This window comes from Botryllus schlosseri, chromosome 16 (genome assembly GCF_051294905.1).
Source record: "Botryllus schlosseri isolate E-star chromosome 16, Bs_hap1, whole genome shotgun sequence".
Taxonomy (NCBI): domain Eukaryota; kingdom Metazoa; phylum Chordata; class Ascidiacea; order Stolidobranchia; family Styelidae; genus Botryllus; species Botryllus schlosseri.
In genome coordinates this window covers 12,417,246-12,442,542 of record NC_137251.1, presented here as the reverse complement: position 1 = coordinate 12,442,542, position 25,297 = coordinate 12,417,246, and the positions used below count along the sequence as shown (strand labels likewise).

The 25,297-nt window shown below is 41.1% G+C and overlaps 2 protein-coding genes across 2 annotated transcripts in view; one reads left to right on the top strand and one right to left on the bottom strand.

Annotated features, from left to right (window-relative positions):
* The window catches only part of LOC145458237 (integrin alpha-11-like), a 329,408-nt gene that overhangs the window by 41,153 nt on the left and 262,958 nt on the right, over positions 1 to 25,297 (bottom strand). The gene's annotated exons all lie outside the window — the stretch shown is intronic.
* Positions 4,724 to 19,297, top strand: LOC145458246 (integrin alpha-X-like). Its single transcript, XM_080336575.1, has 9 exons — positions 4,724 to 5,540; positions 6,912 to 6,991; positions 12,008 to 12,189; positions 12,949 to 13,147; positions 13,267 to 13,412; positions 13,743 to 13,865; positions 17,829 to 17,965; positions 18,466 to 18,662; positions 18,902 to 19,297. The coding sequence occupies exons 1-9, from the start codon at positions 5,329 to 5,331 to the stop codon at positions 18,988 to 18,990; spliced, it is 1,365 nt and encodes a 454-aa protein (XP_080192701.1). The 5' UTR covers positions 4,724 to 5,328; the 3' UTR covers positions 18,991 to 19,297.

Here is a 25,297-nt window from a genome sequence, read left to right as displayed (position 1 = left end):
ATTTCAGTTTGTGGATGGCTACTTGTACTTTGTATTTGGTCGTAGGTTCAAGCACAATTGACTGGGATATCGATCTCACCTCTGACCTGGCCGACACAGGTTTTGTAATAGAAGAAGCAATATTTGGGTCTACGTTACAAAAATATTCATTGAAGTGATTCGCGATGGCCGCCGGGTCTGAAAGTTTGTTTCCGGTATCCAAATTCACAATTTCCGAAACAGACTTATGGCCTTGTTTTCGATGTAGGAGAGAGTTAAGTCCTGACCATGTTTTTCGAGTGTCCTTTATGTGTCTGTTGAAAAATCTCTCATTGTACTTTGCTTTTGCCTTGGAAATGAGATGCACGGTGCGATTCCTGAAACGTCGAAATCTTTCTCGTTCATGTTCTGGGCAGTTCTTGGTGTCTATTCGGTTATGCCACCGGTTACGTTTACGGATAAGTTGAATCAGCTTTGTGGTCATCCACGGATTTCGCTTCAATTTTCTTTGACTTCTCGAAAGGCGCTGTAGAGGTGCAAATTGTTCCAGCAGTGATTTGATAGCAGACATAAACTCTACAAATTTTTCGTCAAAGTTGTTTACGGAGATGTGGGGGATGGCTGATGTTTTAACTTGATTGAATGCGGCATCATCGAGCGCTTCTTCGTCCACTAACTCTCGTCGTCTGCAGAGGTGATATGCTTCGGGGGGTGTCCTTTGTTGTTCTTGTGATGGAAAACCAATATGGTTGTGGTCACTGATTTTTGCCGAAATGACATATGGAATGATTTCCATGTCGCGCGAGTTGGTATATATGTGGTCGATCAAAGTCCTTGACTTTTCGGTTATGCGTGTAGGCTCGGTGATCATTTGGTAGAGACCGGCGGATTTGACGGCGTTGGAGTATGCGTTGCCTTTGTGTTTTAGAAGGTTTATATTAATATCTCCCGCAATGAAACACATCTTTTTGTCGCTGTTGACTTTGTCCAGTGAGCGCTCCAACGCTTTTGCGAATTGGTTCATGTTTTTCGTGGGATGACGGTATAATACGGCCACAAGAAAAGATTTGTGAATTCCAATTGGGTGATCAACTTCCAGCCATAGCTCTTCGCAATCTTTGACATTCAGATCGTAGTCCGTGCAAATTTCGTAAGGAAATTTTTCTTCAATGTAAAGACCAACACCTCCGTAAGATTTCTTTGACTTCGGTGCCGGAGTATACTCGAAGTTGTAGCCCGATATATCAACGTTTTGCGTGGGTTTGGTTGAAAAGTTTATTTCTGAAATTGCTACGAGGGTAGGTGACTTCAGGTCAACGATAAGGTCTTTTAACTCATCATGGTGGGAATTAGATTGCAATCCTCTGATATTTGTATGAATCAAACATGTCGATATGACGAGCACGAGCCGAGAAATTCCCTCTCATCGTTGCTATGAATTGGATGAGCAAATACTCGTTCTTTCGTGATCGGGCTGCGAAATTGGAGTGTTATTGAGTATGCAATTATGCATGCTAATTGGAATTCATTACTGCGCACCATCGTCATTCACCCCAGTAAAGGATTTTCGAGCGTAAATAGAGGATGTCAGAAGAGTAGCCCAAAACCCCATGGTATTTTATGTTGGAGACAAATTACTGATTTGATACGCGATTTCCAATTTGTAATCACCTGTTTCATAAACGTGTAAATGTGCAATGTGCATACTGCATAGTTTAATTCGTTATGGGCATGGTGCAATGTGCATGGTACAGTGCTTAATTCGATTATTCGATTCGTTTCAACGGGAAAATATTATATTCCGATAAACTTGATCGACACCAGATGGACTGGTAACGAGTGCACCAAATCGAACGTCAAACCATTGGCCATTTGGTACAAAACGAATTTCTATTGATCACATCGTTATATCCGCCCATATTGCTCTTACTGCAGTTACAGTTAAATAATAATCGCACATTTAAAAATTGAATTGAGCTGTATGGCTTAATGTTAACGAGTACAGTACCAATGTTAAAACGCCGCATCAGAATTTTAATGCTGTACACAGCAATGGCACGGAGTAAAGTGCGTTCTAGTGTAGGGTTACCATATTTTCGTGAAGCAAATTCCGTACACTCTTTAGCGCCCACTAGCGTATTCTAAAATTAGGTGCATCACATTGACGGTCAATATGACGTCACACTAGCAAAGCATTGCCCATCGACTGTATACACTACACAGGAATGGAGTGGGACAAAGGTGAGCTCTGGTGAGCTCTGGTGATTGCTACTTGCCAGGGTCTGCAATAGATTCCTCCACGGGCCGGATGAAATCATCTGGCGTGCCGTGTCTGGCCTGTCAGGATTGTGTTTGACAGCCCTGCTGTACTGTTAGGCCGGTGCGGCTATCTGTTTATGTGTTTTAATCAGGCCGGAAACAACATTTTTTCTGCCCCCTTCCGCCCAAAAAAGCACTGATCTTAGGCCCACCATAGGGTAGTCGATATAACTTTTTGGGCACTTGCTATATGCATTTGGCTGTTAAATTTTATGTATGAATTCTGTCAATAATATTGATTCTTCCATATATTAGGCTACTATAAAATGCACCAGCAGGATGCACATCCGGTGATTTCCAACCTTTTATGGTCGCGACCTCATTTCCCACTTGAAAATGTTCCGTGGCAAAGCTCAAAACTTGATAAGCTGGTTACTAAAATAATTCAGCTTGCCCAAACTTACTCACGGCCTAGGAAGCTGATTACGTCCAACATCATCGCGATCCCCAGATGAAGACGAGCGACCCCAAGATTTGGAACCACTGTCTGTTACTGAAGCATCCAATCGGCCTCAACCAACTCTAGAAATATACCGTTAGCTTATAATTGCGAATATGATCAGACTTATTTCAGTAAATGATGGTTATTTATATTTATTTAGATTGTATTTTTGGCGAGTGTGGTGCCTGGTGCCCATACTAATATCATTATACGTTGCATTAACTCGCGCGCGGCGCGAAGAACAATTTTGAATAGCATAAATCCGCTTGAAAATAATATTGTTTATGCTGATTTACGAAAAACTTTTGAGCCTGCTTCAAGCCTTCAAGCCTTGTTTCAAACAAGGGCCTTGTTTTAAACATGTTTGTTTTAAATTGATTTTTGTTTTAAATGCAGCCTTAAGTATGAATTTACGACGTTACGATTTCTTGTATGCTCAAATATATGCAGCGATTGCGGACGTTGGATTTCGTTTTGTTGGTGTGTCTTCTTGGAGTTACTATGGTGTTGGTTGGTCGGTACATTATTGTATTCGATTGTACCTACTTGTATAGCGTCACGAATAGGGTTGGGAAAAATCGAGTACCTGCGAGTTATTCGATTCTGCACTGCATCGAGTATTGGGCTTCGAGTCGAATCGAGTAAGCTATTCGAGTACATTGTAAATATGATATGGAATGTTCGAATATCCATCTTTTATGCGACCACACAGCATAAAATATCAGTTCTGCACCAAATTAAATATAATATGGTATTTTTTACCTATACCCCTTTCATTGCACGGTGTGACAATGTCGTCGGTTTATCGCAACTTCAAAGATATGTCATTTCCACTAACTTGCGAAGCTTCGTACTACATGTTTCCACAGTGGAATATAGCAGACTATCGGAACAATAATAATTCTCGTAGATGAAGTAATGGCAAGGACCGTATTATTTCAGAACTCGAAAATATCGTAGCTCATGAAGTATTCAACTCGAATCAATAAAATTAATACTATATAGCCCTACTGGGGTAGTTTTACAGACATATCATTTTCCAATTCCAGTTGAGGTAATAAATGTCAGCTTTTAATGTACTAGATCAGTGGTTCTCAACATTTTTGTCTTCACGGACCCCCGCAAGTTTCAGTTCAAATTTAGCTCAATTATCATCTAACCGTCATCTCTCTTGTGCAAATAATAACTGTAGGCTAGTGACAAACAACATACTATGTGTAGAAATTCGCTGTCAGTACGCAGTCGTGTCTTGGAAATCCGCGGCTTCGATTTGATATAAACGATTGCCGAAAATCTATTCCCCCAAAGATAGCTGGTGACGAATGTAATTATAATATTAGCGAGTAATGCTACCGACGACACCTTCGGGCATAATCGCAACATATATAGCGCCAAAATTGAGAAACAGAATTTTTTAATGACCGTTAAGCCCAGTCATTTCCATGTAGCAGCTCACATTGAATGTATTTTGGAATAGTGATAATAATGTATATTACAGGTGAAAATGGATTCCGTGGCAAGGTTTCAATCCCGTTATTGGGACAGATTAGGAAAAACTTCAGGAATTTCAAACTACTGTTCACAATACATGCTGAGACTGACGACTTCAGATCCAAGATTTGCAAACCTTTCGAAGTCACCCTGATTGACCTTACTACTCCAACTTGTTATTATGCCCACAAATTCCACCAAAACACCCCTAAACGACAATATGTTTGCATCAGTAGGCTATTGAGACTTCGGCAATTAAAATCAGTTTTCACAGTGGGATGTTTCATCTCAGACGGCCATTCTGTTGATGTGAGTCCTGAAGTTTAAGCAGGTATGAAACGAAACTGCATCGTGATTTCCTTATAATTACAAAAAAATAGAATTTAGGTTATCAATCATTTTTCAAATTTAGAAGCTTCGCGGACCCCCGACTGAGAACCACTGTAATAGATGATACACGCTTTTTTGATTTTATAAGCATTTTGCTTCGCAGACTAGAGGAAATGGTCCGACAGGCGGGATCTGATCCGTGGGTCGTATGTTCGGCATCCAAAAAAGAAATGTATTTGCTTACTGTGAAGCTGATCATCGCAACTGTTCCAAAGACTTGTTGGTTTTACAATGACTGAGCTGGGACGAAAAATTGCACACGAGTCATGAATCATGCCATGGGCATTGGCCAAGTGCGATGACAAAAACGTTACACGCTGCTGTTCCATCATTGGGTTATTGGGAACTTGTTTCCGGAGATCAATGGAAACCAAATTGAATTGCGTCATTTGCTCGGTAGTATACGAAATGGAGTCGAGCGTAATTCGAAACTAGCTTACCAGACTGAGTCTCAGTCACATTACTTCTCCAATAGTAATCGAATCTCAGGTTTTATGAAACGTCCAATTCTGACGGCGCACCAACTTTGTGGATAAACGGTACAGATCACGCTGAAGGTCGCTTCTGCAACATATTCGGCGTCGATTCACGAGTTTTACAAAAATATCTACTTGGCTGTTGCTTGTTATATGCAGAAGGATACATGTAAAGCGATTGTGGCTTAGGCTAGCGGCTATAATTATATTTTTAGTGAGATAGCTTCACGCATGATGGTACGAAGACATACTTTCGTTTTATATTACGGAGCGTACATTTACCTATCGACTATTTGCATTGGCACGGACTGCTTCAACATCGAAACTGGATACGGGACTTTTAATCTCACCCCTCCACACAGCGGTACCTATGAAACGAATCTCCAGTTTGGATACTCATTTTCTTTGACGCGCTATGAAGGCTCATCCACATCTGCCGCGAGGTAAGAATAGTAGTTGATGGTAATGCTATGAAGGCTGAATCAACCACATGAAAATTCGCTCTATAGTGCATACTTTGGCCGACGAGGCTCGACCCTAAAGTAAATATATAGCGTTGCCTCGTAAGTACGGAGCCTTATACTCATTGCGAGCATGCGGACTCGTAAAATATATAATTGATATAGGTGTTGGACGTCTCAACCACACGAATACGAATTTCACTATGCATGGCAGTGGTCTGCTTTAATGTGTTAATACTAGGGATGGCGTTCATGTTCGCGTTCTGTGTGTGAAAAGCAGGAATTTAGAAGTTTACGTTCACAAACGAACCTTGATAGGTTCTGCACTGTGAACCTTTTTCATGTATTACGATTTACCGCGTCATTATTACATACTTGGTGTAAATTCTCTGCATCTCAACTTCAGACCACTCTGTGCAAGTGTGCATGGCTCTGGCAGCATAAAAACATCAACACTAAACGAGCATATCCCTTGCCAATCTCAAAAATTTTACTTGCTTCGTTACAAGGGTTTTGCTCGAAATATTCAGCTTTCTGATTATGAATATTTAGTGACTCTCTGCTGTGAGCTTGACTCGCAATCACACAACATCAACATCATCTTGATTTGATATATTCATTGTATCATAAAAACCAAATCTGTGCGATTATGGTGTTGGCTACTGTATAACTTGTTTATGGCATAATATCGGTAGCAAGTATAGAAACCCGTTTTACACGCTGCTCAATAACAATGTCGCAATAGTCAGACGCCGAATACATTTGTCTGGGCTGGCCTTATATTCCCTTGCAAGTCGTCGTCGAGATTGTTGGCAAAGCGACGGAAGATATTGATTTTATGGGATTATTATAGCCTTCAATTGCTTCGGTTAATACATTTTGTGACGTTTAAATAGCAATATGACGTCATGTGACGTCATAAGGTTGACGTTCTCGATCACACAGAACCTTTCAAAAAGGTTCACGTTCACACGAACCTGAACCTGTCAGGGGTTCACAACACAGTTTTCCTTACATTATACCAGCATGGTAGTGATGATACTTATGACTCCAAAAAAAGGTTACTCTTAGTTTTGCGTTGAATTTGATTTCTTGCTGTCATCGTGATCCCGTTGAGATCCAATGATACTCATTATGATCGAGCAATGCACCTGAATTTGTTCCTGTCATCGCGCGACTATATTCATGCATTTTGCTATAATAATAATATAATCATTCTTCATTTTCAGTCACCAAGCCACCAAAAATTCCAATGACGAATGATTATATCGACTTTAGTTGTTTTCCGATTCAATTGCTTTGGGGAGATATTTGTATTATTAATGTTGGAAATTAATATTCTCTTTCTCTCAGACTTCTCATTGGATCACCAGAAACAAAGCAAATCCGAAACCAAGATAACACGAGATTACAGGGCGCACTTCATGAATGTGGTATGTATACGAGCGCGAAACAACATCTAAATACCCAGGTTTTCGCTAATGCGCCCGGGATCGGTCTGATTCGAACGCGACATCGGCAACTAGTCTGCCTGGCTCTGATAGACATGAATGGGACGCATATATGGGGTTCTTTTTGTCACTGTGATAAAATCGAATTTTACCTTGAAGGATTTAGATATCTGCCTGGGCGACGTCATATTGTTGAAGTTCGAAAGCGTCTCACAAGACGTGTAATGATTTGCACCAACCCAGCTGGTTTTGATCACGAAGAGTTTTTATCAGAGCATATCGTCTATTCCAGCGCTTTCCAACCGTTTTGAGCTCCATTCGCACTTTTTTTCTAAAATAAATTTCATTCGCACAAAATAATAGAAAATTGTTATACAAAAAAGAAGATGAAGCTATGCTTAACAATATTTTGTTCTGATGTGCAACAAATTGGCTACCATATGTAGCTTAAGCTATATCAAGGGTCTCATTAAAAAGGCAACTTTTTCGCTCGTTTTGATTTCAACTATTTCACTAAAACCCTTCTCGGTCAAACAAGTTGTTGGGTTTCGTACAAGAATATCTACTAGTGCTGCTTGCAGGCCAGGTCTTAAAATCTGTTCTGCTCTCCTATCCAAAATAGTGCGTATTTTTCGCGAGAGAAAATACTTGCTTGTAGAAATAGTTTTTGAGAGCTGACACAAAGGCTCCAGTTTGTCGAAAGGGTGAAAAATCCGCATGTTTGTGTTGAGACGTTTGCCCTGTCTTCGAAAATAAGGTCCAAAACGATCAAGGAAAGTATTTCTGTCCCGCGAGCATATGAGAAGAGCAAATGAACTCACGAAACTGTGTGTTCTGCTCTGTAGCTCAATCTAACTTGAGAATTCATAACAGTTTAATAACGGTAAAGCAGCTTTTTAGACTACCATCAAAATCTGAGTTTTTGTGGCATCTCGCGACCCGAGCCTCACCCATGAAAAGGAATTCATTTTTAATATTACAGTTGTATGCTACGATTTTACGGACATGTATGACGTACAGAACGCGCACGCCACAATTCTAACCAACAAAGCTCTAAAAAACATGTCGGACGCACGCGATTTCAAATTAGGGTGAATTAAATTGCATGTCGCAGTTGTAATACTGTCTACTCGATTGCAAGAACGAGATTATTCCGTGTCGACAGCGGAGCATATTAAGCCAGCATCGGTCATTTTTTGGCCACGGTTTTGTCGCCGCTTCTGTTTTTGGCACCGCATTTTATCAGCGGTTTGTTGGCCAAAACTTTACGTCTTAATATGCTCCGACCAAGAAGGGATTGACCTCGAAATTAATGAGTCTCGTAGGCCTGAACTCGCTCGTTGCACGACCCTACACTAGTTCATTCCAGCGGTCTTCGACCATGTTTTCCAGAAAAACCAGTCGGACAAATCTTATCATGAATTCTCATGATAAAGCCAAATTTTTTGCGTGTTTCGCTTATTGGCAACAGTACCCAACACAGAGACCTCAACAAAAATTACATACATATTAACAGATAGCTCTGGTACCGTGTCGACCCAAAATTATACCCTTTGCAGTCCATACTTTAATAACCCTTGAATGGGTAAAATTTGCGTTACAGTAACTTGCAAATGTGAGTCTGTGATGATGGTATTTACTACTATCCTCGTGCCTCGCGCTAATCGAATAGTTATTTCGAAAATATGATGATTGTTTAGCGAAAGAAAGCAGAAAGTCCATTTGAGGTCATTCTTCCAGCCTGTCGCAGACTCAGACAGGCTGATATACTGTTTGTCTGCCACACTCCAGATTCCAAACCAGGCTTTTAGTTGCGTAATAATTATAGTGCGACAATATTAATTCACTACGGCTAGTGAGAGCTACGATGAGTGGTGCGTCGTAAGTTAAACAAGTTTTTACAGTTGAGTCGCAACTACATAAGTTACACTGACCTTGAATCTACTATTAACCTTATTAAAATATCCCACAGCAGAAAAATTAAGAATTATTCACGATTTTGATTCGCACCACCTTCGTCATTCGCACTGCAATTTTTTTCATTCGCACAAGTGCGAACTGTTACCCAGGTTGAGAAGCACTGGTCTATTCTATGTCAATATGCCAATAATAATATATCACTGGCAGCAGACTAATCAAATTTTTGGTTCGCCATGCAAGTTCACAATCTGTGCAATCCATTTTTGATGATATAAGAAATTTCGGAAATTACCTCGCGGGCCACTCAAAACCTTCTCGCGGGCCACATGTGGCCCGCGGGCCACGGGTCGGCCGGCCCTGCCTTATGCCCTTCCTTTACTCGTGAATACTTTCTTGTCAAGCCTATGTACATAATAGCACGGTATATTATTTGGTACCACGGATCATAGGAGTTTCATTCTAGCATGTAGTAACACCTTGATTCGCGAACAATGGAATTGGGCAAAATAGGATGATTGGTCGGTTGAATAGTTATGAACCGCTAACACAGTGGCGCTAACGACGATACAAGTTGACGTCTTTCTATGCTGCCTTTGCTTCAGTCGTATTATGTGGAGAATGCTATAGAAATTTAACTCGCGGACGTTGGAATTTGGTATTAAATCGTGATTCGCGGTTCTCCGGAGTCCAGTGCGACCACAGATATTGGAATAAGTTTTTTGTGTAACTGATATATTCTCCATGTATACTGCATATACCGGTTTTGTATTGGCCTTTTCGCTTCTGTGAATAAATAACTACCTTTAAGTTCATTTCCTATAAAACTCCGAACTCAGTGTGCACCGTTTTGCCTTCGCGAAACTGGTTGTCAAATCTGTCAATATCACCCTCTTGTTCCTAATGGTGACTAGAGTGAAACTGCATCACCACAGTCGAGAGGTTTGTGGCCTGTGAACATTTGCTGTCTGGAGGGATTATTTAATGGAAATGTTACAAATGTTCAGGATACTATAGGCATTTTTCAATTTACTCATAATTGCTTCGCGGGTCGGAAGAAATTGTCTGGCGGGCAGCATGCGGATGCTGAAACGACCAGCTGCAGTCTCTTGATCTGGCATCGCTATATAAGTCCATAACGTTCACCAAATATCTTTATAGAATTGCGCTAGCTTTTATGACAATGTACAGGCCTTCAGAGCTGCACGTGCTTATTTAAATCAAGTCATCATTGAAAGGGGTAGCAATATGCATACATCCTGCTGAGCACGGCATGGTATGGTATGGTATGGAACAAGGATTTTCCATACTCAATACTTGCCTTCCTCTCTCCATACCATACTTGCAATTTTCCATACCATACCAACATTGTTCCATACCATATTTGATACATATTCCATACTTTCAAGTATAGTACCTTTTCTAGCACCTGTATTACCGGTATTGATATTTTGGATGTCATTATTGCTTAAACTAGCCATGATGCGAATCTAATTCCTGGTAATAGTTTTACAGAGTCTGTTGTGGTGAGGTGCCGTGTAGCCTACGTTTACTATACAGCTTCCGCGAGCAAAATGAGATAGTCAGCAGATTGTTATCTAGGACCGCCCATAAAAGGGACGGGCAACATACCGCCTGCGACCCGCGACGAGATTTTGTCCGGCCCGCGGACAGTTTCCCGTCTCACATGATAATGTGGCCCGCGGCCCCAGTCTGCCGAGATTCTCCACTACCTGCCTTAACGTCAAATTTTAGTGACTGTATGTTACTATACACATGTGCGCACTGCACAGCGTGCAAGAGTGGAGCTTACGCGTAAGTTCGTCGAAGCGAGAAGACTTGCACTATCGGCATTTACGATGTACTCAACCCTAATGAATTGATATCATGGTAAATTTTGGGTACCGGGCTTACCAAACACTTTGAAATGTTAATTAAGGATTGCACCGAAGCAGACATGGCGGCGCCTATGACAATACGGTTCTCAAATCCACATTGTATTCGTCATTATCAGCGAGAAATGCCTCTGAAGTGACATTGCTGTCGTTAAAATACATTCATTAAATACGATTTATTCCTTGTATATAAGGGCGAATAATGTTTCGATTCAGCAGTCCAGTCCGCCGAGTACTTAATTTTCCTATATCCGGCCCGCCGACTGGAGAAGTTGCCCGCCCCTGCTCCATAAGAATATCATCGCATTTCCGGTACATTGGCATGAGGCACATGCAAGTTTGAAGTAAATATTCGCAAAATAATTTATAATATAGGCGCACCCATAAAATATCCCAGTTGCAGGCGATCTGCGTGATTATTAGTACAGTATTTGGTTGGGGTTAGCGTGGCGAGAATTTCAAACTCTATCTACCCCACTCCCTGATCTATAATCTTAATGCGAGAGCGTTTGAAATATGACCAATAAGATATCTCGGTATGTAAATAGTGTAATTGTGCAGACAAAATTTCAGAGGAAATGTAATTATCAATCACCTTGAGCAATTAGTTCGTTTGCATCATGAGTGCTTGTAAGCTGTCGGCACTCAAGGAATGAGGTAGTTAGAGTGGCCTACATTACCAATTATTGCGTCTCATGATAGACTTTAGTTCGGAGACGAGATGTCTAGACTCAGTAGAATATCGGATCAACATTACTGTTGTCATTATTACATCACAAAATCATGTCATTCCAAGTGCTCTTATAAAACCGTTGCGTGCATTTGTTCCTGCACAGCGTTCAATAGTTCACGTTCACACATAACAAAATCGATCGTATTCCGTGAACAGCGAACAACGTACGCTTCATGAAGCTGATCACGATAAAATGTATAAAATACCAAAGTATGGAAGTATGGAAATGTCGTTCCATACCATAGATTAAAATCTTCCATTCCATACCATACTTGCATTGTTCCATATTCCATACCAAAATATCGATCCATACCATACCATACTTCCATACCATACCATACCATACCATGCCCTGCTGCTGAGGCAGAACAAAGAACACTATTCTGGCTCGTCTGCTGCATTACCCGATCAAGGATATGATATATTACAGTAAATCCTTCTGCATGATCACAGGTATCTTGGTCGGATTGAATAGCAGTTCTCAAAGTTGCAAACTAGTCGAAGCGTTCCAGTCAGAATTCCACCCCGAAGAGCTTTATTCTACCATACGAGTCGACGCGACCGGGATGTCCGTAAATACGTATACCTCAACACTGAACACGTCTTCTTCATTTGGACCGCAGCTCGTGGATATGGTACGATTGGAAACCTAAATTGACGATGAAAATAAAGCGTATACTTTCAATATTCGTATCGATCCCGAGAGTGATGATCCTGGTGATACATGAATGTATGTTCAGGAACAGGCCTAAACTGCATAAAGTGTAGCTCCAGTTAGATTTACAAAATGGGAGGATTTGACCGTAAAAGTACCACAAGATTATAAGCTGGAATGTCGTAATGACAATGCAGTGAATTGGATCGGCAAATATGGGTAACTAACTAACCTTCGTAGATTAGTTTACTACAGGCAAACAGCCATGACCGCCCATGGGCGACATTGTAATAATTGCTGACCTTGTCGATGGATAGCACTTTGTCATTGTCTGCCACTAGTCAAGCACTATGACATCCGCATCATCATTATATACATTTTAATAGGTTTATACCTGTCTATTTACATAACTGAGTCCATATATCGCAACATCTGCTTTTCAAGCCATCTACGAGATTCTCCTGACTATACTTAGTTAAGCATGGAGCCCTTTATGGTAACCTATGGACTAGGCCCGTCTTCCAATGAGACATTGTCATAAATTCTTCCACATTTTGGCATGTACAGCTCCACGAGACTGTTTCAACACGAGATTATGAAAACCATTGTCAGAGGATCGCTAGTTTTGCTTTTCAAGTATACCTCCCAGGGTATTGTGTATCAAGCGTGCCAAGTGCACATTTCTCTACACTTAACGCTCAGATATTGAACGTGTTTGATGCGAAATTTGTATTCGCAGGTGTGTAGACCATTGCGTTCTCATCACTGTGGAAACCTACCACAACTGGAAGGGGGCTGTCTCCTATACGGCGTACTACCTAACCATCACACAGGGAAGTCGTATCCCTTTGATATGGAACCCGTACTAACATGGGAAGAACGATATGAAGCTGCTAATCTCCAGGGCAGCTGGAGCATTTTGAATCCTTGTAAGACAGGTAAGTACCAGATAGTTCTCAATGGTCAGTGTGCGACGTGTGAGCGCCATTGATGTTAATTTGACTAATCGCGAAGACAAGTCCTTTATGCCGTGCTCATTCGATCTGATGTATCTTAGAATGTCGGGCGTATCACCTCATCGACCTTATATTCGTGATTGACGGCTCAGCTTCGATCAAGCAGAAAAATTTCGACTTGACGCTCAGGTGGATTAAAAACGTATCTATGGGCTTCAATATTTCATCAACAGTCAAGATTGGCGTGGTAATGTATTGGTTTTGCTTTACTTTAGAACAGGGGTCGCCAACTCAAAATGGGTATCGGGCCACTTTTCAAAATTCGTAGAGGCCGCTGGCCGCATATGACTTCAATATCGAGATAAAATACAGGCAACGCAGTTGAACAACCACATTTTGATAACTCCACGTCAGTACAACGCTGCTGTGCTCTCTAACATGGGATACGGGCATCGTTACCACAAAAGACATAATATGTTATTGAAGAAATGCAAATACAACAAAAATATCATGATCATCATTTTCATTCTATTTTGAACTATGATCTGCGCACGATGTAAAACATTGCAATATACAGGTGCAGTATTCTCACTGGGATAGATCACGCGAACTCAACGATCAGAAGTTGATTAAAACGGAGATAGCCCTCGGCGAATATACAGACAGAGACATATTCAACGCCACTGTTGACGCAATCAAGGTAAATAATTATGGAATTTTAGTGCGTCAAAACTTATACTCACGCAGTTACGTTTAATTCAACAACAACAACATTAGACGCGCATTCTTTTTACCTGAAATGCACGCATTCGCGGAAAATGAATGTTAATTTTCATTGATTGGAGGTGTTCAAGAAGACCCTTTCTTGCCTTACACGTGATGGAAATCGAGCAATATTGAGACTAGATAATTGATACCCGCCTGGAATATTTACGTTTGTACTGTATTCATCCGTTGGATGATGTGGTCGAGGCATATCCCGTGACATGTCTGCATAGGACATTGTAACAATTCCGCTAAGGGCACTTAAAACTAGCCGTATGATTAAATCATGATAAAAAATATGTTACCAAGGGCCATATTCAAACGTCTGCGTATTACACGCATTTCATTTACACACAATCAGATATAATTGAATAGTATATTCATATTGAAATAAACCCGAATATTGCCCGTCAGGGGCAATCGTCAGCAACTATAGTAGAGAATTCAGAAGAACATCGTATATGTCAACAATCGTAGCGCAAGATATGACGTCACCAGCATGAAATGTCGAATACGAGAGCGTTCAATGTAGTATTTACATCAGTGATTCCCAACCTGTGGTACGCGTACCACTAGTGGTACGCGAAGGTCTTCCAGACTGTGGTACGCGAGTAGATTCTGTTTTTTTTTTCATCGAAGGGTGTTATTGGTTCAGGTGGGGTCGATTTTGGATCTTTTTTACTAGTGATGAAAATACAATTCCATTCATCCCATCAACCGTGGCTGATAATGCCTAGTTTAATATAATTTGCTATTACTAGGGGAATTGGTATTGACTCGACTTGGACTCGAGTCATTGCGCATGACTCGAACCAAGTCATATGACTCGAGACTCGGAAGGCCAAGACCGACGTTTCAATGTAATTTCGAGGAATAGTTAGGTAATCACACTATTGGGATTTCGTACTGGTACTTGAAAATGCGTCCAGAAACGGCTAAAAATGACGAAAATTAGAATATATTAAATGAGAATCATTCGATATCACCAAACAGAGTTATATAGAGTGGATTTAACAAGCCTTTAACTGGAAACTGGGCAGTCAATACAATGACTTGGACTTGACTCGAGTCATAATACCATGACTCGGACTCGACCCTCTGCTCGGTGACTTGGACTCGGACTTGACTCGGCGGTGAATTGAAAATGACTCGACTTGACTCGAGTCAAAACTATAAAAGTGAGATTGACTTGTGACTCGGAGCCTTGTGACTTGGTTACAACCCTGTAGAAGGTCCATTGTCTGCTCATCATGAATCATAAACGGTCATACGAAACAAATAGGTTGATAATTGACATGATGTTATGGTCAATGTACCGCACTATCCCAACTGGAGCGAGACTGCTTGTGCATTTCATGGTTCTCATATCAAGAAGCGCATGATGAAAAATTATGATGTAGACAACATTGTCAGAATAAAGCAACATGGTGTGTCACGAGCAGTGTACGCACAACTTCAGTGTTGTCAGCGAACAACTGCTGCTGTTGAACGTTCCTTCTCCATTCTTGGCAAGCTACTTAGTAAGGACGGACACTTTCCACCCGAGAATGTAGGAAAGCATCTTTCGTTGTACCACAACAAATTTTAATCAACTCTACCATAATACGTGTTGTAGCATACTGGAATTCTTCATAGGGCCAGATAATGTTAAAATAAAGTTCATTCATGTAAAAATGTGTCAGTTTTTAAGTCAAAAACGCTTTTTCAGGCCAAACTACTTCGTAAGGACTGACAGTCCCAACCAAAAATGAATATTAGTAGTACAATTTTACCACTATTTCCGAAAACACCTAGTTTGCATACGTGATGTCAAAATCTGGTCAAAATTAAGTGTTTTTTGATCAAAATCCTCCGTTTTTAGGTAAAAAATCCCCCTAGTTATTATACCCCGCATAGATCAAATACGTGATGATGACGTCATAAATGGTGAGTGCATTTTGGACCGCCTACGGCGCGCGTAACTGTAGGTGGTACGCGAGCACTACATAAAACCTCGAAGTGGTACGTGGATGGAAAAAGGTTGGGAACCACTGATTTACATGATACACGAACTCTCTTTGTTGACACAGCCTTGGCTGGTGTATTTTGATAAAAGTCGACTCCAAGGCACCCAAATGAAAGTGTGAACGACCCTTTCCGAGTATGCGAAATCTGTCGTCTCGATAATTTTTCGCACAGGCGGGATTATCCAACAAGTGTTAGCCAATAGCGGAATTTATGGCCTTTGATTGTTCCGCATCAATCTTGAGCGGATGAGTTAAGGGGCAGCTTTTCACCTAGCGTGTCCTAATGAATCTAGGGGCATGCTGATTTATGCGTTCCTGCAAGCGCTTTGACGTTCACCCCACGTAGCCAAAATCACAGCGACACATTGCTCTGTTGAAGTGCGGGAAGCACGTCTTTACGTGCTGCAGAGAGCAGTTGCGTTGTCGTGACAATCACGTTGGTCTTCACTGTGTCGTAAGACTCATAACACTTTGACCGCTGAAATCAATTGCTTTTCAAAGCGGGTGGAAATAGGGTCTATCCAAGGCAGATGGATGTAAACATCTTTGGTTGTTCGTTAGACAGGCTCTGTTGACTTTTTTTGCGTTAAATTGCGTTACTTTCCTCTCTATGCCGTGGTTGATGACATGTTCAGGGTAAATCAAGTAAGATTTTGCGGATGTTGTCAAGTTCCAAGTTCAGAACCGAACATAATCAACGCACTATGCACGAGGCTGCCTATGAGGTTGATTTCTCTGCGTCTAGGACTAAATGAACTCCAACGAAGGTATTGGCCGTGAATGTCGGTTTCCAGAAGATTTTTCAAATTTATTGGTATCATGCTTTTCGACTAGAACGTCCAAAAATGACAATGAGTTATTTCGTTCTTTTTCAATTGTGTACCGCAGAGCCGGGTGAAGCGAGTTTAAGTGAATGAGAAATCGATCACAGTCGAAATCATTCCTGAATATCGTCTACATATCGGCGGTACAACAATGGTTTGACGGACACATGCTGGGAGAGAAGCTCGCCCTCATAATATCCTCCAAAAATGTTAGCCAAAATAGGTCCCAAAAGAGAACCCATATATATGCCGTCTGTTTGTTTATAGGTAACATCGTTAAAGCTAAATTCAACAGAACAGGTAGCGGCCTGTAAAAGTCCAACGAAAACTTTACGCGGCAATGATGGTGGTGCTAGCTTATCGCCGTAAAGCGCGTTGGCACAAATATCAATCAATAGTCTCTTGCAGCGGAACGCTTGTAAAAAGACTAGAGATATCAAATGAGCTCAGGCACACTTCTGAATTCGGCAGATTCAGGCTTCGTATCTCACTGGCGAAAGTGAACGAATCACGAACACATTCTGTGCCGTACATTTCACGATCAGGTTCCAAGATGCCGATAAGCCATTTTACCAATTGATGTTGAGTAGGCCCGATCATGGAAAGTATAGGTCTCGTTGGAACAATCAAAGGCCATAAATTCTGCAATTGGCAAACACTTGTTGGATAATCCCGAAAAATTATCGAGACGACAGATTTCGAATGCTCGCTAAGGGTCGTTCACACTTTCATTTGTGTGCCTTGGAGTCGACTTTTATCAAAATACACCAGCCAAGGCCGTGTCAACAAAAAGAGTTCGTGTATCATCTAAAAATAGTACATTGAACGCTCTCGTATTCGACATTTCATGCAGGTGACGTCAAATTTTGTGATACGATTGTTGATATACGATGTTTTTTTTAATTCTCTACTAGTTGCTGACGATTACCCCTGACGAGTATCAGCCGAAAATTTCCGAGTTTATTTCAATATGAATATACTATTCAATTGTATATCGACGTTCTGTACCCCCAAGAAGCTGTGCAATGATATATGCCGCACTAAAGAATCAATTGCGTTCAATTGCAGTACCAGAAATCCTCTACCTACACCGCTCACGCAATCAACAAAACCGTATTGTATGATTTTAAAGGAAATGTTGGGAGGTATCCGGATGCGGGGCGAATTATGATTCTATTAACTGATGGTAAATCAACAGACGGAACGTGAGTATAAAAGCGAACAGCGGACACGACCGGCTATTATATCGAAAATGAAATAACCCCATTAAGGAATATGAACATAGTAACTTGCATCATTTGTTTTGGAAATGGTATATACCTACGATATAACGAAAAACTGTAGCGATGATATTGCTACATACCCGATTTGATCCGATATCCGGAGACTAATAAAATCACGCACGAGTCACACACAGTCGCACACGTGAACCTGAACAAGAAGTGGAACTGGCAGATTGCTTGCAGCCTGATTTGAGCCAGAAAACTATAGTAGAAATTTTATGTCGATGATTTATGTCAAGTGATCATTCAACCCGATTTAAGTCCGAAATATTTTCTGAAGTGGATGGTGAACACGGTCCGGCCCGATCTGACTTCCCTCTACCCATATTCCAGACCAAATGGGTGACTGTTCCTGTTAAATGGGCTATAATTCTATCGTTTTCACGCTTCTTGACCCATTTAATAAAAGTACTTATTTTCAGATATCTCGCAGACAGCGCTAGATTTGCATCTGAAAATGGGGTGGTATCCTACGCAGTGGGGGTTGGTCCTCACTACGACCTGAAAGAACTCAGGACAATTGCCGGAAACGACGAGCGCGTATTTGAGGTCGCGAGGTTCAATGGGCTCGACGAAATCGTCAATGGTCTACAGCAGAGCATAGCCCAATCGTTGGAAGGTACAGTACGCAAGCGGTTCAGTTCTTCCAGGTTGCATCATTTCCAATGGTCCATTCGATTGTTATATTGATAGTCACATGTTCAAAGCAATACTTTCATGCCAATAATGATTAGTACCACGGATAAATATAGTACCATACCAAGCATTCTTGATATCCCTATTTCCTATCATCAGCCTACTTTTATATTCGAAACATAGCCTACAAAAGCCCTATATGCTCTCCATTATTTCATCCAGGTTCAACCGTGAATGAGACTAACGAACTGGTACACTGCCAAGCCGGTCTGTCATCCACCTTTGGCACGGTAAGCACTCGACTAAATTAAATGTGTGAAATGACAATAACTATAGACCTGCGTATTGTGTAGCCTACGTGTAGCTCGTGTGTTTGCGTGTTTGCAATTATGCGGATAACTGCGTGGGTATGGGGTTTTGTTGCTGGATTATGAGGTCAATGCGGCTGCGTGCACGATGGTTGTTCGTATCGTTCTGCGGTTTTGTGGTATGCTCACTGGTATTGGTACCGAAGTAATTGGATGCAGACAAAACAGTCGACTGTCAAGTCAAATTGTTTAATGAGTGGGGTACATAAGAAACGACGAGACATTACACAGCGGGAAGTTTCAACTGCAAGGATGAGAGAGAGAGAGAGAGAGAGAGAGAGAGAGAGAGAGAGAGAGAGAGAGAGAGAGAGAGAGAGAGAGAGAGAGAGAGAGAGAGACATGAGACATCCTATCCACTTTCGATTGGGGGACATGCTTGTTTACAGCAAATTTGCGAGAAATTAGCAAGCAAGCATTCATTCTTGACCCTTAACGTTTACCCAAAGCTCAAACATCCAAGTCGATCCAATACATAAAATATGTAGTAGGAAGTAGGCTACAACCCAAATCGAAATGAGGACGAAGAAAGGCCGCAAGGTATAGGAAATGAGGAGCCTTATTTAGATGAATACAAAATTTCATCAGTCATTTAATGCGGGCGTTGCTGTTTAATTTCTTCAGTAAGTTGTATGATGCCTGGCAGTAGCCGTGTTTCGACTCATCCTCTGATAAGCATATCAATATCCTAAATTCCGACAAGAGCAGAACATCCCCGTTCGCAAAGGTGTGTCATGGGCTTGTGAACATGGATGGAAGTGGCTTTTGACGGAGATTCCAGTATGCACGTATCTGTGGAACCGACACCCAAAATTCAGCATCGTCTTTACCCTCTCTTAGGCATTTCAGCGCCGGCCTTTACCGCTCCACGACACACCACGACTTCTGAAGTTTCGGCCAACATACGACTTCGGAAGTGTGCTACCAAATAAAACCTAATACGAAAATGACCGTCGCATGTTGACCGAAACCATCAATAAATACAATTGTCCATATACGGGAATAGACCTGCTCTTGCTATCTGAAGTCACCGACTCCTTCAGCTCTGCCAGTAAATCTTGGACTGAGCGAGGATGTAAAATTAATAGTATTATATGAAATTTCCAATATTATTGACAAAATTCCATCCTTAATATGAAATTTTCTCCCGCCAGGCGTTCTACATACACTAATGCCCGTAACGTACCGTAACCCCTATAACAGTAAAACGTGCCCTACTGCAAAATCAACCATTACCAACATCTATAAATCATCAGAGAAATATTTATTTATGACATCACAAGGAGGGAAGCTTATCCTAAAACTGTTTTCTATACTTTTACACAATCAAAAGTCTAACTAAAGCGTAAGTAGTTTTTCCTATGGAAAACTATCATTATGATGCACCCTGAGGATTTTAGGATACACCCGGTTGAGAGCAACGCACTTGAGTAATGTCATATGGTCACGATGAGACACCCGTAGGCTATGCGATCATGCGCGGCTAACGAGCCACCACCTTTCATTCTGAACATGACTAGCAAGAAGAGCATTATTTCCATATGGTGCGTTCTATCCTGATTGTCGTATCAGCGTTGCGAACACGGCGATGGAGGTTTCATAAAATGCATTTGAGTCAGTCCGGGTGCATTGCTTATACGCCATTATCAAATCGTGATCCATTCCATCACGGCATACCACCACTATGAATAATCTGGGTAATGATTTAATAATAAACATGTGACCATGCTATTGAATCTATTAATTGTACAGGAATCGGTACTGGGACGCTTGATATCAAATATATATATTTCATGACATCATGTAGGCCCTACAGGATGGTGACAATCATAACTGTAGTCTATATATGATATTTAATGCAATATTATGGATGACGGCACCATGTGGGTGTTTCTGAATACTTCGACGCTGACGACAAAGGAAACTGGAATGATGCAAATTCACTTCATGCATTAGTGTGGGCGACACACGTTGCCATTGTATTCACGTTAATTTGCGTATTTGCGATGAGGGCATTGTCGGGAAGAGTCGCCATTCTTAATAACGAAATGTGTGTTGGTAATGATAGCTATTTAAAGCTGATTCGAGGTAGTTCAGTATACAGTCTTATGGATTATGGCAAAATGTATAACTTTCGCTTTAACACCTGATGAAGGAGTCATATTCATTTACAAGTGGATGTTAAATAGGTGTGGAAACTAGCAAGGTTTTACGTTGAGATATATCGTTTGCTATCGGCGCAACAAAGCATTTAAATATATTTAGTTATACAAACGTTGTTTCTTTATCACAGTCTGTAATCCAAATGGGGTGTGTGGTTACCTGAGACCAAGTCGTTCGAACTCCTTCTGGTGCATCGCGATCCTGCCCTGGCCCTGTTTTGAACCTAAGTGAATATTTGTGTACCGAGATGGTAGCACGGAAGCAATAATTGAAGAGACAGTCCCCTTGAAAATATATATTTTAAATACGATATATTAGCCTACGGAGATATGAACAGATAAATCCCAGTTACGTAGTGTGCACCTTTAAAGACTATTATATTCGAGTTGAAATCATATAAAATTACCTAACTGGCAGTTACATTACTGATTACACCAGGGGTGTCAAACATACGGCCCGCGGGCCGCATCCGGCCCGCCAGACGATTTCATCCGGCCCGCAAAGCAATTCTGAGTGAATTGAATTTTCTTTTATATATTTTCAAGCATATTTGTAACAAATGTTGAGATATTTTGCAGGAAATACTTCCATATTTATAATGCCCATTACCCGACAACAACGCTGTGGTTCCACTCTAGTTACCACTATAACAACAAGTCGGTGAAATCAACATCCAATTTCAAGAAGGCAAAAAGTGCACACTAAGTTCGTAGTTTTATACAAATATGGACCAAAAAGGTAGTTCTTCACAGAAGCGAAAACGCCAATGCGAAACCGTTATAGACAGGGAAAATATATTAGTGGCACAAATATATAATTGAAAGATTTATGGTCGCACTGCTGTGTGAATTTCGACCCAATATATCCCCAGACATCAGAGAAACCGGACTCGCGGTTTAATAATAATAAACCAAACTCTAGCGTCCGCGTTTCCAATTAAATATCTTATATTCCTCGCAACCCATATGCAGGGCTAACGCCAGACTACGACTAAATCAAAGGGAGCATACAATATGGCTACTTATATCTTCGTTAACGCCACTATTTCAGCAGTTCTTAACTGTATTCAACTGGCAATCATCGTATTTTAGCCAATTTCATTGTTCGCGAATAGAGGTTATGCGACTTGCCACTCCTACTTTAAAAACCGATCTGCGTATTATCTATATATGCTTTTAAGGTATTTAAGTGAAAAGCAAGATTACGAGGTAACATTTTGGAATCAGTTGACTGATCCGGCCCGCAAGCGATTTGAAGGCTTGAATCCGGCCCGCGACGCAATTTGAGTTTGACACCCCTGGATTACACCATGTAACAAAGATTTAGTTGGGCCGATTTTTTGATATTTCCTATACCATATTCCCTGATAAAACCTGTTTCCGGCATTTTTTGCCTCAAGTGTCGTTTAGAAAGGTCATTTTAAGCTTTTTAAACTTCTCGCACGACCTTTTTCAAGCTCGTTCATTGAATTTTCTATCAACTATGACGTCACATTGATCCATCACTCAATACATAAATAGTTGGTTGTCAGTAACAATCATCTTCTCCGTCTCAGTCAGTCAGTATTGGCTACAGCAAGCAATCTCAAAATCCTTTTCGTTTTGTCCTGTTAATGCACTGGTTGTGGATCTAGTCATTCTAGTGAGTATAAGCTCGTCATTAATGTCAGCATCACAAATGTAATCTGCCTGCTGGCTGTTTTTGATATATCTGTGGTCTGTATATCAGTTTGAAACAAGTTAGGTACAAAATATAGAAGTAATGTTTTTATACTTACTAACTTTACTTTGGCATGAAAATTGGAGATAAAGATAAAAACTGGGCATTTCATGTATATTGCGAAACATACCGATGAAATATGGATGGATGGCTGAAGCGATATCGGCTGCGTGCAGATTGTAGAATAATTACGTGGCGATATATGATAATTCCTGATAACCAGCCGGAATATTTAGACGTGGTTAATGCAGAGACATGCCTTAATTCGATATGGGAGATCGGTATGCTGTCGATAGTTTCCTACAACTCGTCTTGGTTCAAACAAAGACTTCTTGTAAGTTTGTTGGATAAGAGAGGACATTAACAGACAGACAGTGATCGTAGTGATCGTGATTTGCGCCCTATTTTCAGTCAGTATTCCGCGTGAGCGTTTTCAAAATAAATGAATACTTGCTGCATAAAGTATAGGCCCAGTTGATATTAGTGAAAGTGGCACACCAGACCTTAACAGGCGACAAGTGCCAGTGAAAAATCTTGTAATAATAATATTAATATTAGTGGTAGAGTTTGCCACCGTTAATCGCTCTGCTCTCTCCATAAGATGTTTGTAGTCTGAAGACAGAACCATATGCAAATTTCGCTCACCGAATTATACAAGTGATGCAACCAAGTATCTTCAGAGCTAGGAACAGCCTCGGTTCTATTAGTACCGATACAGTCAAGCAGGGCCACAGGCAGGTTAAATCCGATCAGAATATTCTTTGCTGCATTTCCGTGTTTCGAATACGTGGGCTTCTGATTTGAGGATGTATTTCTAGAATCAGGTGGTGACCATGTTTTCATAACGGTAAGATGAACCGGCTTCGGGAAGCATTTCTAATCAGGTGGAATTTGAATCACATGAGGTTACAATACATGACGAATGAAGTTTCGAAAATGCAACCAGTCATTGCAAAATGTTTGTTTGATTTTCATGTTGTTTCGACGTTTAAATTTTCAGTCACAGTCATACCCGCTGCATACGCGTTTTGTGCTTTGCTAAACTGCCTATGCATACTTACAGCCGTACTCACACTCACCCTTTCCCTCTATAAGACAATCGTTCAAGTGCGTGTGACAGGTGAAACGCAACCAATGGGATTCGAAATTGAGTCCACGCGAGGAATACAAGCGGTTCTTCACCTTATTCCTCCACCGCCTGCTTCAGTCATTTTAATGGTCTGAAATACCTCTCCATATTTTAATGCCTTTAATAAAGACAGTGGAGTAGCGGCAGGACCGAAACAGCACTTCGCCAGCCCCCTCAAAACGTTGGTCTTGAGCCCCCCATAGGGCGATAAACTAAACTTCTGAGGGGGTTTGCCCCCAAGACCCCCAACACGCTGTACGTATTCACCGCTACTTATCAGCGATATCTGTTGCACTGTTTAGCAGTAGGTCAGCTTGTATCGCCCAACCCTGGGAGCGCGCGAAAATTTTCTATAATTCATGATTGAATCGGTCAATATGATCGTGAATCGCATGTATATTGCGATCCATTTTTTATCCTCTGTTCACGTAATCAGATTTACCAGTAGAGCTGAGTGTGGTGTCTTGGAAAATGTCGGGCACGACTTCGTTACTTGATGTTAATTCGTGACCTCCTGTCTTCTATGGTCAAACGATATTGTAATCGACCAAGGGTACTAAACTAAAAGACGCACACGATTTCATATTGGTAAATAAATTTTTCCTGTGGGATGGCACTTGTCTTGGGTGATTCAGATGTCCAGGACAGGAACATTCGGCGCCAGCCATTTAGGCGCCTATGGACAATTAAGCATCGAAGTTTTCGGTCAACATCGTTTTCGGCTAAGGTTTTCTCGCAGCCGATCGTTCTGGCACACTTCTCGGAGTCGCATATATGGCTTAAAACTTCATATGTCTTGGTGCTTCGTGGTGCGGTAATGGTCGACGTCGAAATGGCCATTTATGTAAATCATTTCGGGGGAAGAGTATCCAATAATTAATATATTTGTCAACATTAAATCGCGTATAGTGCGAGAAATCTTTGAAAAATTTGCATAAATTTTCATAAAAAAATACTCTATAATTTATGTTGATTCACGAAATTATTTTGGGTCCTCTTCGAGTACGCCCCCAAACTGAGGGGTTTCGGGTGCGGCAGTTACGGTACTGATTTGCGGTCAAATCCGGTTGGGCTTTTTGGGTTCGGACTTGACTATATTGGAAATATTACGCGCTTCAATCGCGCCGAATAACCACCGGACTAATTATCGATCTAAAGATTGTATGTAGTATTTTATAACAGCCATGTTGTACCGGGTTTAAAGTACCGGGCTCTAGCCCACCTACACACCCAGATTCTACC

Coding starts and splice junctions, on each gene's coding strand:
- LOC145458246 (XM_080336575.1), top strand. CDS start 5,329: ATGATGGTACGAAGACATACTTTCGTTTTATATTACGGAGCGTACATT. Junction 12,190..12,948: donor GACCGCAGCTCGTGGATATG/GTACGATTGGAA, acceptor TTGTATTCGCAG/GTGTGTAGACCATTGCGTTC. Junction 17,966..18,465: donor GGTAAATCAACAGACGGAAC/GTGAGTATAAAA, acceptor ACTTATTTTCAG/ATATCTCGCAGACAGCGCTA.